Source organism: Python bivittatus, unplaced genomic scaffold (assembly GCF_059951505.1).
Source record: "Python bivittatus isolate LINGU-HERP-01145 unplaced genomic scaffold, Pbiv_v1 ctg000570_np1212, whole genome shotgun sequence".
Taxonomy (NCBI): domain Eukaryota; kingdom Metazoa; phylum Chordata; class Lepidosauria; order Squamata; family Pythonidae; genus Python; species Python bivittatus.
In genome coordinates, this window is record NW_028277097.1 from 12,799,555 (window position 1) to 12,814,123 (window position 14,569).

General features: G+C 36.9%; 1 protein-coding gene across 12 annotated transcripts in view; it reads left to right on the plus strand.

The window, feature by feature from the left end:
* TCF4 (transcription factor 4) overlaps positions 1-14,569 on the plus strand; it is a 356,514-nt gene that overhangs the window by 101,229 nt on the left and 240,716 nt on the right. For all 12 annotated transcript variants that reach the window (XR_015798233.1, XM_088152601.1, XM_088152603.1 and 9 more), the window contains 2 exons: positions 6,492-6,553; positions 10,744-10,840. Coding sequence is in view for 11 of the 12 variants with exons in the window: in XM_088152601.1 (XP_088008727.1) it covers positions 6,492-6,553; positions 10,744-10,840 (159 nt within the window). In the remaining variant the exon portion in view is untranslated. The remainder of the gene's footprint in view (positions 1-6,491; positions 6,554-10,743; positions 10,841-14,569) is intronic.

Here is a 14,569-nt window from a genome sequence, read left to right on the forward strand (position 1 = left end):
AATAGATAACATGAGGACACAACCTAGGCATAAAACCTATTGACAAGTAATTCATAGTTTCATCCATGATTTGGATGTGCTTTGAATGAAAATAAAAAAGAGTTAATAATCAGTTACATAACACCCATGATTTTAAAAAGCTGTGTCTAATTAACTGAATGCAGTGGTTGATCTGATCTGTCATTTAAATGATTCCTTTAAAAAAAAAAGTACATAATTAAATATTTACCTGGAATGTCTCTCTAACGTTATTAGCACTTTAATGTTTCATGAAGATATTAGGAATGGTGATGCAGAGAAACACCCCATTAACAAGCAAATCCATTAAAACACAAGGAAAAAAGTCTTGGTGGAAGCAAATTTCTATTTCAATGGTACAGTTCAGTTTCAAATGCACGGTACAGATAATTCAACTTCATAGTCTGTATCATTTACATGCTTAGCTTTTATAATTTTTAGAGGGGTTTTTTTTTTTTTGGTATTAATAGGATTAATATAGTTCAAAATGAATCCATGTCAGATAATACTGTAGCCTCCCTTTTTAATAAATTAATGGCAAGCTTTCTCCTGGAAAGTAATCTAAAGTGAAAATGCGTGGATTTAGTAATTTAGACAGATTTAATACATACTTACATAGTGATCATCCTATTCCCTTGTGGGTAAGCAATGTTATGCAAAACACCAAAAGGGAGTAAGAGATAGTAAGACAAAGAACAAAAGGCAGAAAGTCAGAAAATAAAAGGGAATATATCTAAATCTAATTTACACCAACACCATTACTTTACCTCTGCATACTCTGCAAACAGTCCATGCTTCCACCCCTTCCATATGGCACTATGTATACTGCATTTGTTCTTTAAAATTTTCACTTATGTGTTTTTAAGGATCTCGTTAACTTTACCCAACCACAGCTGTCTTGGTCTCCCTCTTCTCTTCACCCATTTACAGGGAGTCCTCATTTAGCAACTGCCTTGTACAGTGACCATTCGCAGTTATGGAGGTGATGAAAAAGTAACTTTATTCTCTTCACAGGTCTGTAGAGCAAAGCAAAACTGAAATAAGATCATAAGCACAGTCATGTTTTCACTTAGTGATCACTTTGCTTAACGACCGAGTTGCCAGTCCCAGTTGTGGTCACTAAACGAGGACTACCTGTACTCTTCATGTATGTTTTGTGATTTAATCCTCATTCTCTCAGGTGACCAAATCATTTCAATTTATTTCATTCATACTGGTTACCCACTTTTGCATTCAGTCCACATTCATTCCTATCTTAAGTAGTCCATTTCCTCTGCATTCAACTAATAGTTGTGTTTCTCTGACATAGGCAGTTTTCATTTTTATCAGTGGATAGACGCACACATTTGTACTCAGGCATTTGTGCTTCAAACATTAAAACCTCTCAATTGACCACATATCAGCCACTACCTTTTTATTAGCATTTACACATCTTAAAACTTTTCCTTTTCTTTTCCCAGCTTCATTATATATTCCATAAAGGTACAGACATTCATTACAGGTAGTCCCCAGTTTATGAATGAGTTCCGTTCCCAAGGTCTGTCCTTAAGTCAAATTTGTATGTAAGCTGGAACTGTATTATTGTATAATACAGTATAAGTAGTATTGTGTATTGAACTCGAACCACTGTGTATTTAACTCGAATCATTGTGTATTTGACTCAAATTTTGCTACAGTAAGTTCTGTTCTTAACTATGGGTCATCCTTAAACCAGGCGTTCTTAACCCAGGGACTACCTGTATTTGCTCTAGCCTTTCACTATTTATCTGTAATTTGCAGTTGTTAATTCCATTTTCCCTATCAAATACAACTTCCTTATTCTTTGATATATTAATGTTCTGAGTCATGCTCCTTGTTGTATCATACAGTCTAACTTTTACTGCAAAATATTCAGGTTCTCAGCCAAGAATATTGCATATAAAAGTACTCATACATCATCTGCATATAAAAGTATTGACATCACACATTCTTATCTTGTTGAATATGTATCCAATCCTTATACACAGAAATGTCAAGTACTACAATTTAAAGAAAATGTATAAATCAGAGATTTCTGTCATTTTCTCTGTTTAGGCCATAAAGGTCTTTAAACATATAGATAGTGCAAAAGCTACTTTAATTTACTGGTTATGTGCTGTAATCCATCTGGGTTCTTCACTCTGTTAATTGAATACCAGTTTGCATTATTAGGAATTCTGAAGCAATTGACAGAAAGAAGCAGTAAATTCAAGCAGCATAAAATACAGGCAGTCCTCGTATGATGATGCTAATTGGGACCTGAAACTCTATTGTTAAGTGACGCGGCTGTAAGTTGTGACCCTACCATGTAGCAATGGCAGTTCTGGCAGTCCTGGTTGCCATTGTTAAATGAGGAACATGGGGGTTGTTATGAGAGGACCTCATGTGACTGCGACTTCCAACTTCCTGCTGGCTTCCCCATTGATTTTGCTTGTGGAAACCTGGCAGGGAAGGTCACAAATTGCGATCATGAATGATGTCCAGTTGTAACTACCACTTGTTTAGCACTGTCGTAAGTTTGAATGGTTGCTGAATGAGTGGCTGTTAAATGAGGACTACCTGCAGTATAAAATGACCCATTCAATTTAAAAAGTGAAAGGAGAAAAGAAGTTATACAACTTAAGATTCTTCAGAGGTAGTTAGTGCCACTGCCAGTATAACATTTATGCAGAGAATACCTGGGTGAAGAGAGAGATCTTGAATAGGTGTCTAAAAAGTATATCATAAACACATTATGAATCTTAGGAGGAAGAGCGTTCCAGAGCAAAAGTGCCACTTAGGAAAATGATGCTCTTCAGTGCCTTCTCTTGACTTCAGTATGAAGTTCTTTATATTCTTCAGAAATAAGTACAGTGGAAAAAATAATTCACTAGGACTCTAGCTGTATTTAAACTTATTCTTGCTTTGCTAGATTGGTGCCTAACTAGTTGATCACTGGAGAATTTAAATACATTTTTAATGAGCAGTCAAGCAAGCTATTTCTGTGGAGTTTAATGTGCTACAAATATGTATTAGACTCTACCTTAGATGTTATAGCTGAGGGACTTTTATTTTCTCGCTTGAGCCCTGATGCAACTGCCATAGCCTATCCTCAGGCAACAAGGCACTTTCTAACTGCCCGTGAAGAATCTTAAGTTGCATTGAAAGCAACTACTGTATTTCCTTCTCAGGTGGCCTACCTCAGTAAAACTAAGAAATAACACAATCTGCCATTTAAAATTTCTCGTGTGGAAACATTTCCTCCTTCTTTTCATCTTTCTATTCTGGAAAAAGTTGAATAAATGAAGATTCATAAACAACCTTTTCCAGATTTCTGTAAATTATTTGAAAACATGGAACAAAGCAGCATACGGATGTAGAATTCTTATGGCCTTGGCTCAGGGTTCTACAAAATTCTGGACACAAACACTTCTCTGTAGGAAGTAATAAGTCAACCCAATATCTGCAGAACTAATAGGATTCCCTGTTTCAGGGAAGAGATTTAAAAAAAAAGAAAAAAAGACCCACAGGGTATGTTTTGAGCTATACATCTCACCAGTACCTGTAGGCACTGATGATGACGATGATGATTCTCAGAGACTACCTGGACAAGTCCCTGCAGTTTTCTTGGCAAGGTTTCTTGGAAGTGGTTTGGCCTTGCCTCCTTCCTAGGGCTGAGAGAAAGTGACTGGCCCAAGGTCACCCAGCTGGCTTTGTGCCCAAGGTGGGACTAGAACTCACGGTTCTCCTGGTTTCTAGCCTGATAGACTAGACCACTACACCAAACTGTCTCTCCAAATATTAATTATTATTACTATTACAATTTAATTTTCAGAGTTTTCAACTATAATTTCCCAAAGTCTCTAAGATGTTCTGAAATACTCTCCAATTTCAGCAGTCCTTCAGGAGCTGCCTTTCAGATGGGTTAGGGCTGTGCTCACTGAAGTTCATAGCTAATATATCTGTTGCTCATTCATCATTTTGGTTGCACTTTTCTGCATCTTTCTCAGAACAACAATATTTTTAGAGTTGTGGTAGTAACTACCACATATAGCTGTAATATGTTATATAAAGATGTTTGTGTATATGTGTGTGTGTGTGGACGTGTGTATATACACACACACAAAACTTTTTTTACTTAACGATCCTTAACCCTGAAATTCTTTTTCTTTTCCTTTTCTTAGCAGCTGTGCATAGTCTATGACCTTTTCCTTTTTCAGTCACCATTGTCTCTAATCCCATCAGGCTATATGCAAAACTATTTCCAGTGGTCATTCTTTTCTGCTTATTTACATTGAAGCCCATTGACCTGTATAATGCCTATTATTTAAGGAGTGAACTTAATAAAGCCTTTGTTTTGTCTAGAGAAAATAATTTGGTGGTCCTCAACTTGGACTGAGGAGACCAAAATCAAGTCTCCATGAAGTTCATTGGCTGAGTTTGGGCTAGTCCTTGCCTCTCAGGCTAACTTAATTTCACAGGATTGTTAGGATAAAATGAAGGGATACCCTGCCCTGAGTTCTTAGAGGAAAGATGGGATATGAATATAATAAAACAATTATTTGTAAATAATAATAATAATAATAATAATAATAATAAATAAATAAATAAATAAATAAAGCATATGATAATCTTGCAGAACTTCTTCATTTCCATGCACAACATGGCACCGCTAGATAAGCATCTTTATTGCAAACTAGAATGAAGCCACATTGAGTAGTTGATTGCCTTCCATTCAGACAAGGATGAAGTTCCCTCTTATACAGCAGTTTAAATCCATTGCAGCTTCTATCTATCTTTCCCACATTTATGTGGATTGTATCTTGCACTTCATGGACTTGAAGCTGGGTGGTTTTTGACGTAACTGATACCTCTGTTGTGCAGGCCTCTGCCTCTTGGCTTACACATTTATAAAGGAATCTCCTTTTAGTTTACCCCCACAACCATGACCTGTAAGGTAGGTTGATGTCCCTGACCCAAGGACATTCAGTGAACTTCTCATAGAATATGAACCTGGATCTCCCTATTCCTAGTCCAGCACCTTACCCAGTATACCACACTGATGCTTTAACCAAGTACTGATCCATCAATGCATTTAAACATTCAAGCAAATCATGCCGATTAAATCAGGCTGTTCCAGAATTAGACAGCACTTGGCTGGTTGCATAAAGCCCCCATTTTGCAGAATGCCCCATTAAGTGTTCTGGAGAGATTTGCCCACCATCTTTTCCTTGACATTATTTAATTATTTTATTTGTTTATGAAAAATTTTGTTTTTCATTTTCAAAGGCTTTCGGTATGGTTGGCCATTTTCCATTTAATTATATTTTAAAAGTGTTCCAGCCTGTGAAACAACGTTGATACCTTATAGGAGGTCAGGAGTGGGCAACCCCATTGCTTGAAGACTGTTTTTTGCTCATCATGCCCTGTTCTCTGCAAAGCTTAAAACCCAATGTTGCCTCTCAACACCTCCATCCCAGAAAACGGGAAAATAAAAAGGTCTGAAATATTTGGTCTCATTGGCATCCTTGGATACTTCCTCCTGCAGTCCTACATAGGGCCGAACGAAAAAGTACAGCTTCCAGATGGTGATAGTTTGTGCTGTGTTCACACTACACACTAGGTTCTAGGTGTCATATAGGACAGGTTGACAATTGCTTTATCACGCTCAACGGAGTCCTTTTACTTTTGCCACAGTCCTTATATTTTCTGGTAAGAGAATAACATGGTTGTAATGTACAGAACTTAGGGTATCTGCACTAATCTCTTGAGGTTAAAAAAATGTATTTTTTAGCTAGAAAATGGCTTTTGTCACTGAGTGTACCTCAGTCAGCCATAAATCCCTGTGCTCTCTCCCAGAGTGGATAATCCTCATTTCCATTCCAGTACCTTTCTGGCTGTTTTAAAAATTGGCAACCTTTCCAAAACAGTGTTCTTGGGGGGGGGGGATCCTCAAAATCCCAACCAGCACTTTGTCTACTGAACTACATGTATTTTTCCTTGTTTTTTCCTTCAAAAGAGATATTCCCCAAATCAGTGTCTGAAATCTGCTTTTAAGAAGGAGTATTCAGTAGAAAGTAGGGTGAGAAGCAAAACCTTTATCTAAGTACACTCTATCTTAAATTTCTCTACTTTGTTTTGTAGTATTGTTGGTATTATCTTTGAGTCTGTGCATTTCTGTGCTAGATTTCAATTCAACTTGAGTCAATGACTTCCAGCCACTTCTGAAAGACTTGAATGACTAGAATAATTTTTATGTGCAAACCTTCGGTTCCTGAGGGTCCAGTTCATTTCTGCTGTGAATTTAAATGAGTTAATTTAAGTGGTTGGGTCAGAAGCCACTATCATTGTGGTAGCCCTGTGCCTGATTCTTAATTAAAGGCAACAGGAGATTAATTTGAAACATTAATTTAAAAGTGCCTATACAAAAGGAAAGAATTATTGCAGTAAAGCCTAAAGAACTTTTTTGTCCCTAGATGTAGAAGACAGAACTAGCTCAGGGTCCTGGGGGAATGGAGGACATCCTAGTCCATCCAGGGTAAGTACATCTAATCTTTTTTTCCCCTCACCAGACTTCTTGTGTATGCAAATTTAAAACCTAAATGTGAGTTTTGCACCTGATTGCATAGGAAAATGTACTTGCAAATTTGGCTGTAGAACAACCTCTTCCCAGAATTGCTTTTTTAGATTCTTATCTGATCTCAGAGTTGAATTTGACACCTGCTTTGTTGCTGGTAACAGGTAGTAAGAAACTTCATTAAATGCTTTGCCTCACCTGTTGCTATCATCCTTTGATCCATTTCTTAAATTACCTCTGGTTTGTAAGCTGTCTGGATCTCCTCCTTCTTCTCCTTCTTCCTCCTCCTCCTCCCCCTCCCTCCCTCCCTCTTTCTTTCTTTCTTTCTTTCTTTCTTTCTTTCTTTCTTTCTTTCTTTCTTTCTTTCTTTCTTTCTTTCTTTCTTTCTTTCTTTCTTTCTCTGTTGATTTCTCATTTGTTGTGCGTGGCTTTCCAGAAGTTTACTTGCCAGGATATGTAATATGAAGGTGGGGCATTTTGGATGCTAGGAGTTACTTTAACTCGCTGTTTTAGCTTACCTTTGTCACCATTACTGTCAGTGTATATATCTTTCAAATAGTTATTGAGCAGAAAAAGAAAATTAAAGTATGATACTGTGTAATACCAATAAACTAGTACTTCAAATGTATATATGAACCATTTTTAAATATATATCTAATTTGTGCACATTTGTTCTTCCATGCCCAAAGTAAAGGAATTCTAGTATGAATAGTAACTATCCATCCACTTTTTTAGTCTTATCCATATGTAACCTGACCATTTGAAAGGTTTTGGTAAAATTTATGACAGAGTAAGCTACATGCATGTCACAACCACTGCAGTAATAGGAGTCCGAGATGCTTTTCATCGTTTTGTAGGATGTTATGGCAACAGTTTGCAAATTTGGTCAGTTTTATTCACAACTTTATGCCAAGTGTAATGCCCAGTGTAAACCAACTTGACTCTTCTATTTGTAAGATAGACCCCTGCATGTCCATGGCACAAATGCAGAATACATTTTCTGTTATTATTTATTAAGTTTAGACCTTGCCTTTCTGCACCCAGAGCAGCTTACAACAACAAGATAAAACACAAAATATAAAATGCAATAGTGAATTCAATGCATGAATTCTGCCCCTAACTTTAACGTAATGTGTCGCATTTTCTTTTCCAAAAATACCTGTTCTATATTTTGTGGACACACTCAAACGATGCTGTGCTTTGTCAAGAAATGATGCCTGAATCTTCAAAACTGAAGAGATTTAAAGAGCTGGAGATAAGACAGTATGCTCCTAACTGTGGTGTAAAGAACACATATGAAGCTTTCAGTTTACCAGCTGCAATCCATGGCTCTGTCAGCTTGACATTCAAGCGCATTATGCTGATGAACTGAAACTATCTCTTCTCATGTTACAGAGATCACATATTCATTCCCACTAAGAATATGCAATAGACTCAGGAAGTATAACATATTAATATCAAAGTTCTTGTGACAGTTGGCAGAAATTAGAACTGCAGCTGCACCCAGAAGGACCACCATCCTCATCTGACATTGATGTCTGTTTATACAGAGCTACCAGATCAGGGCTGAAAAGTTCCAAATGACCATTAGACAACAGTAAACAGATAGAAAAAACAAGGCCAACTTTTGAACAGCTATACTTCATACATTAACCCTTTTTCTGATGCATCATACTGAAACCGTTACTCTTACGGAAAACACTAAAAGTAAAATAAAACTTTCTTCATGTGATGAAAGGCAGCATTTGAAGCATTCTCTTTATTTCACTTCATCTTTCTTGTCTGCATGAGATTCAAGGCACCTAACAGCCATACAGCAGGACAATGCAATATTTTGGATTCAAAAGGAAGAAGGTGCTTTATGACATCTGTCAGGAACTCTTTAACTAAACATGCCATTTGCTGCCATGCAATGCTGGGAAAAGACACAGCTGCTTTAAGAAGGTATTGTTAAATGTTGAGTTCTGAAGCACCTTTCTTTCCTGTGAATCCAAGGTGCTGCACAGCCTTACAATAGAGTTAATATAAAACTTAAAAGACAGTTGGATCTTACTAACACATCATCCCTGCTGGTAACTGTTGTAGCCATACTATTAGAAATTTATCTGAAAAGAGGCCTTGTTGGATAGAGATTTTGTTTCTTGTATTTTGAACTCTTCAAGGTCTAGATCAAACTCTGCTTAAACCTTCTGCAGTTGTGGACCATTGAATAAGTCTTTGAAAATTTGCAGGAAACACTCAGTTAAACGCTTCTTGCTACCTTTTTATCCTTAGCAGCATGAGAATTCACACATTTATTTATTTTATAGAATTATATGGCTGCCCAATTTGCTGAGTGACTCTGGGCAATTTACAGAGAATGAAAACAAGGAATTAAAATAGAATAAGATTCAATGCAATCAGTGCAATACAATATGCTATACATTCAGAACAGAAAAAAAGAACAATAGGAAGTGGAATAACAGAAATAATAAGAACAGAATTAATTTAGGCAACCAACACATATCTCGGTCAAGATATTTCATTCTACATGGGCTTGTCCCATGTCCCCACCCGATGGCTAGGGAAGATCCAAGGTTTTTTTAAGGCTTTATGGAGGGACAGAAGGGTCAGGGCCATCTATCCCTTAACCATTTTATGGTGACTAAAATGATTAGAACTGAAAGGCATATACTTAAGGCCCCTTTAAAACAAGTTTTGTATTAAAAATACTCCTTTCTAAATTAAATATGGATTTATTACCTGAATTATTTTATGTGTTCCATAACATATTAACAACACCTTGTACAAATTTGCTGATCAAGAATGTTCTTCTTTAGAAAATGTTGATTACTAAGAGGCTCAGAGCAAGTAGATCTCCAGCCCAGTGAAATCCCATTTTTTAGATATTTGTCACCATATTTCTGATTTACATTTTTCTTTTTTGGCTTGCTTGTGTGAAGATTAGATATCCACTTAGCACAGCACATGCACACTCATAACTGCACTTGAGACCTATGCACTGCTGTCAGGTTTCTGAATTTTAGTACTTACATTGCTCCTTGTATGCTTCAGTGAACCAGTTTTCAGCTGCTGATTCATTTTTGACAGTGAATGCAGCATAGTGGCGGCTGTGGCGGCAGATCTTCTGCGGGATCTGCGTGGACCACAATTTGTGAATTACTGATAGAGATAGCTCTGACTCACGTGGATTAATTTTTTCTTCAGTCCCCTTGCCATCCTGCACTACTCTTTCCAGTACTTGAGGCTAAAATAAAAAAGGATTTGGAATATCATTTGTCATCTCACCAAAGAAGAAACACAGGGCTTTTCTACAGACTTAACTCAAAATGGGATTTACATGAAGTAGGCATTGGAAAATGGAATTTATTATCTTGCTCCTGCTGTCTGATTGTAGCAACACTGTCTATCAGAACCCTCTATTGAACAGGCTTTGTTGGGTGGATGATATGTGCATTGATATTTCTGGAATACTGTTAAATGTTAAATTTCAGAATTGTGGGAACACAGGTATGGAGACTTTCTGTGAGGTTCTGAAGAACATCAGCAAACTCCCCCAGAAGAAATGCTGAGCCACATTTTAGAGTAAAATATGAAATATAATATTGTTTTGTCTTCCATAAGAAGCTCATGAATGCATTGCTTCTTACTGTCGTACCATGTGTACTATAAACTTCAGTACATAAATCTTCAACTAAAATTGATTTGAACAAAAGTAGAATGAATTTAAAACAAATCAGATTGCATGGGCAAATTAGTACATCAGAACAATGGGGAAAAAAAACGCTGAAAGAGACAGTACAAATTAATTTCGGTCCAAGGTAGCTTGGAACAGCCACTATTGGAAATTCAAATATGTTTCCTTAAATAAAATCTATAATCTTAACTTCCCACATTTCTCGTTATTTGAGACTGTAACTGCAACAAAACACAATTCCATCTTTTTGACAGGATAGAAAATGTCATTTTTTACTGGCTAATATCTGCGTTATTAACATAAATATGAGCACAGATTTTTAATATATTAGAATAACTATCTGCAAATTTAATCAGTCCCTTGAAAAAGCGTCTTCCTGGTTATAATGATTGGGAAATATCTAAGAGGTTTGCACATGTAAATTCCATTTAAACGGCTACCAATTTATTTACAGAACTATGGAGATGGAACTTCTTATGAACATATGACAAACAGGGACCTTGGATCACATGACAATCTATCTCCTCCTTTTGTGAATTCCAGAATACAAAGTAAGAAGAAATTAATGTTTCTATTACAGTTGAATGCTTATAATTGCTTGTGCTTTTTATTTTGAACTGAAATAATATTCCTTTCAGTAGCAACACATTCTAAACTATCTCCAGGAATGCTAATTATGCTATAAAATAAACTGATGTCCATGTTAAAGATGGCAAATAGTTTGCTTAGAATACATATCTGCAAATATGTGGCTGATTTCCTTCATATCTACTCTTAAAAAGGCCTTAAATCCTCTTGTATTCATATAGCAGTGGGCAAACTAGATACTCTCTGGAGTAGATTTGAAGGAAAGAACAGGGAATATTGCAAGGGGAGGGGAGAAGGAAATATTTGTTATGTAAACTGAAGACTGCTTCTGCAGTGTTTGCCATAGTCCTTGGAGATATCACCTTGCTTTTAAGTACAGCCAGACTACTTTTCCTAAGTTAGATTGCATGGTTTTGAAGTGTGACTTATATTTATGGGAAGGGGCGATTGAATTATTATTGCAGTTCTGTTTCTCTTTGAGTTTATTGTATTCACAAAGGTATACCTTGTCTGTAAAATTTTAGTGATGTGTATGTTATTTTTATGCTTACCTATTTTAAACGCCAGATGAAAAAAATTGAAAATGTATGAAAAAGTGCAGTGAATGCAAATGAATGTTCCAGTGGATGCATAGGGTTTGCTATCAGCAATCAGAAATTGTTGTTTTCTTTGCGTAACAGTGTGAATTTGCCTATAGGGACTTTTAGTCCCTGGCTGCAAGCTTCTACATTAAGTCTGACCGTGTCTACAGCATGTTCTACATCTGACCGTCTGTGGTATTTGGCAAGTGTGTGCCCTCACAGTTGGATAATGCTTGGTCACTATCATTCTCTCTTACAAGGATCGCTTTCTGTAGTAATAATTCTGGCTGTTAAAAGAAAGTCTTTAATTATTTGCAAGTGCAGATAGCAGCTTTTCTTTAATCATGTTTGATAAATGAGTTAGGTTAAGATAAATATATGATGTAAAAATATTACTAATCCTTTTCTCTGGCCAAGATCACACCCTTCTACTTGCACTTGTCAGTGAACTAACTGAGATTCCTTGGTTTCAAACAACTGAACCTGAGCCAAAGAAAGCAATGAGTTGTAACTGTGATATATCATTCTAGGACTAATATATGCCCCTGAAATATTCCTTGTCTTTTATTATTAGGAAATATTTGTGAGTTGTTTAACATGTGAGACAGTGTTGAAGCTTGCAGTAATGTGTGTGCAGTCACACACAAGTAATGTAGCTACAGCCATTTCAAAGAGCTGGTTTGAGCCAACAAAAGCAAAAAAAAAATTCTCAACCGTCCTTCTTAACTCACACTATTAGATTTGACTGCAGGCAGTGTAAATACAATCTTTACATGTAACCATGGTCTTCTGTGAAACCCACTGTGCTGAGTGATGCTTTCAGGATTGACCTTTTCTCTGTAGCTTTTGCAACTTTTAAGGTTGATCACATCTTATTTTAGCTTATTTTAGCAAAGAATACTATAGCCTGTAAATCATTTTTGTCAAGAAAATTATGCTTTCTTTTGTATAATAGAGTATTTTCTTTTTAGCTGGGGGGGGGAGATTTTCATACCGTTTTGAAATATGAAGTCGCTACATCCTGGTTAGAATTGTTGGAGGAAGGAACAGCACACAGGTTTATGTAACCATTTTTTGAAATTCAATTTGGAAATCTAAAATACTCTATTTTTGTAGTTGCTGAAAACAGTCCTTTGTTGTTACTTGTTAGTTCTGTCAGGATTGCTTGATTTAAAATGACCGGTGTGTTTTGTATCCTTGTATTCTAGACATTTCAGTCTTTTTAAGTATTAAAAATGCTTCAGTAAGTGTGAGTCTTGTAGGTTCTCACAAACGTGTTAACATAATAGAGGGTGTCTGCATTGAAACCAGTGAACTTTCTTATGCAGTCTACACATTGTATTACTGTAGTTTATTTTGCTAATTACAGCTGACTTTCTCTACTAGTTCGCTTCTGTTAAAAGAGTTGATCATTTTGCTGAAGTTCCTTTCATCGACATCCGCAAGACTGTCTTGAGCCCATCTGCAGAAAGTCTGCAAAAGTTATAGGCTCAGATAGTCTTCCCAAGGCTGGTGCATGCTGAACAATTCCTGTTATCCTCAGCCAATGTGACAAATGCTGGCTAAGAATGATGGGAGTTGAATTGCAATACATTTAAAGAAGGTAGGGATGAAGGAAGGTTGCATGAAAGAAGTTCCTCTTGTGCAAAATATCAGTAGTTTGGGGTGAGAGATTATTATACTGAGTTCTTCCTTTCCAGAGCATCCCCCCGCCGCCCCTCACCAACCGGGATACCAGATATGTAACAGAAAGTAATCTTTTTCTTTAGTGGAAGGGAGTCTCAAACATTTAAATGTGGTAAGCAAGACCATCTAATGCTCTGTGCCGGAGAACAGTATCCTGTCTGTGTACGAGGCCCTAATGAAAGTGTTGTTCTGTCAGATAAGCTGTCTGGTCTGAAACATGGTCTTTTTGTGATTATGAAATGCTACATTTGCTACCTCAAAGAGATTTAGAACTGAGTGCAGCTGTGTGGCAAGCTAGAGAGTTTACCTGAAAGTAACAGAAATGTCTACGAGATGAGATCAGTGAGTGAGAATCTTGGAACTCCCAAAGCTAACTTGTCGAAAGATGATTTTACACAGGCCATGGAGAGACATCTTTGATCAGGCAAAGCTCTTTTGTACTCAGGCATGATAATTTTAAGGACTGTTTTATATGCTAAACCCTATTGGGTATGCTTTATTATTTAAAAGAAGGATGAGGATTAAAACAATGGTAATTATGGGAATCATTCTTGGTTCAAATATTTCACACACATCTGTGGGTGCAGTGATTTGACATATTGGTTTAATTTGTTTGGGGTTTTTTTGTGTGATTCTGGATATATTTGTCAAAGCTTGGAAAATACAAATGGAGTTATCTGATTTAGACTCTTAATACAGTGGTACCTCTACTTACGAACTTAATCCGTTCTGTGACTCTGATCGCAAGTCGAGTTGGTCGCAAGTCGAAGTAAATTTTCCCATAAGGTTCAATGTAATTACCGTTAATCCGTTCCGGCGTCCGCGGACCACACGTCAGGGGCGGAAAAACGGCCGCAGACCATGTGGAACAGGCGGGAAAATGGCTGTGGACCACATGGAACGGGCGGGAAATGGCCACGGACCACGTGGAACGGGCGGAAAAATGGCCGTGGACCATGTGGAACGGGTGGAAAATGGCTCGTAAGTCGAGGCGAATTCGTAAATAGAGGTAAATTTTTGGGGCCGGAGCTGATCGTATCTCGAAAATTTTGTAAGTAGGGGCGTTCGTAAGTAGAGGTACCACTGTATTTAATATTCAGAGATGGAGGAGATGGTTGTTCCATTTCAAAAATTTTGCTTCAGGTATTCTCAGTCCATTCACTGAGCTTTAGAGTAATATAAAATTCGATCTCATATTCATATAGCCCTCAAAGTAGAGTTTTTTGAAAAAAGTTCTCAACCATAGGTTTGCTCATAATTATGTCAGGAGTCATCATCCTTATCTTACAGAAGTAAAGTTCTGATATAGCTCATTCATTTATTTTATTTTTATTCATTGTTAAACTTGTACACCGCCCATCTCCCCCAACGGGTGACTCTGGGCGGCTCACAATAACAGAAAAAAATGAAAAAACACCAATCCCT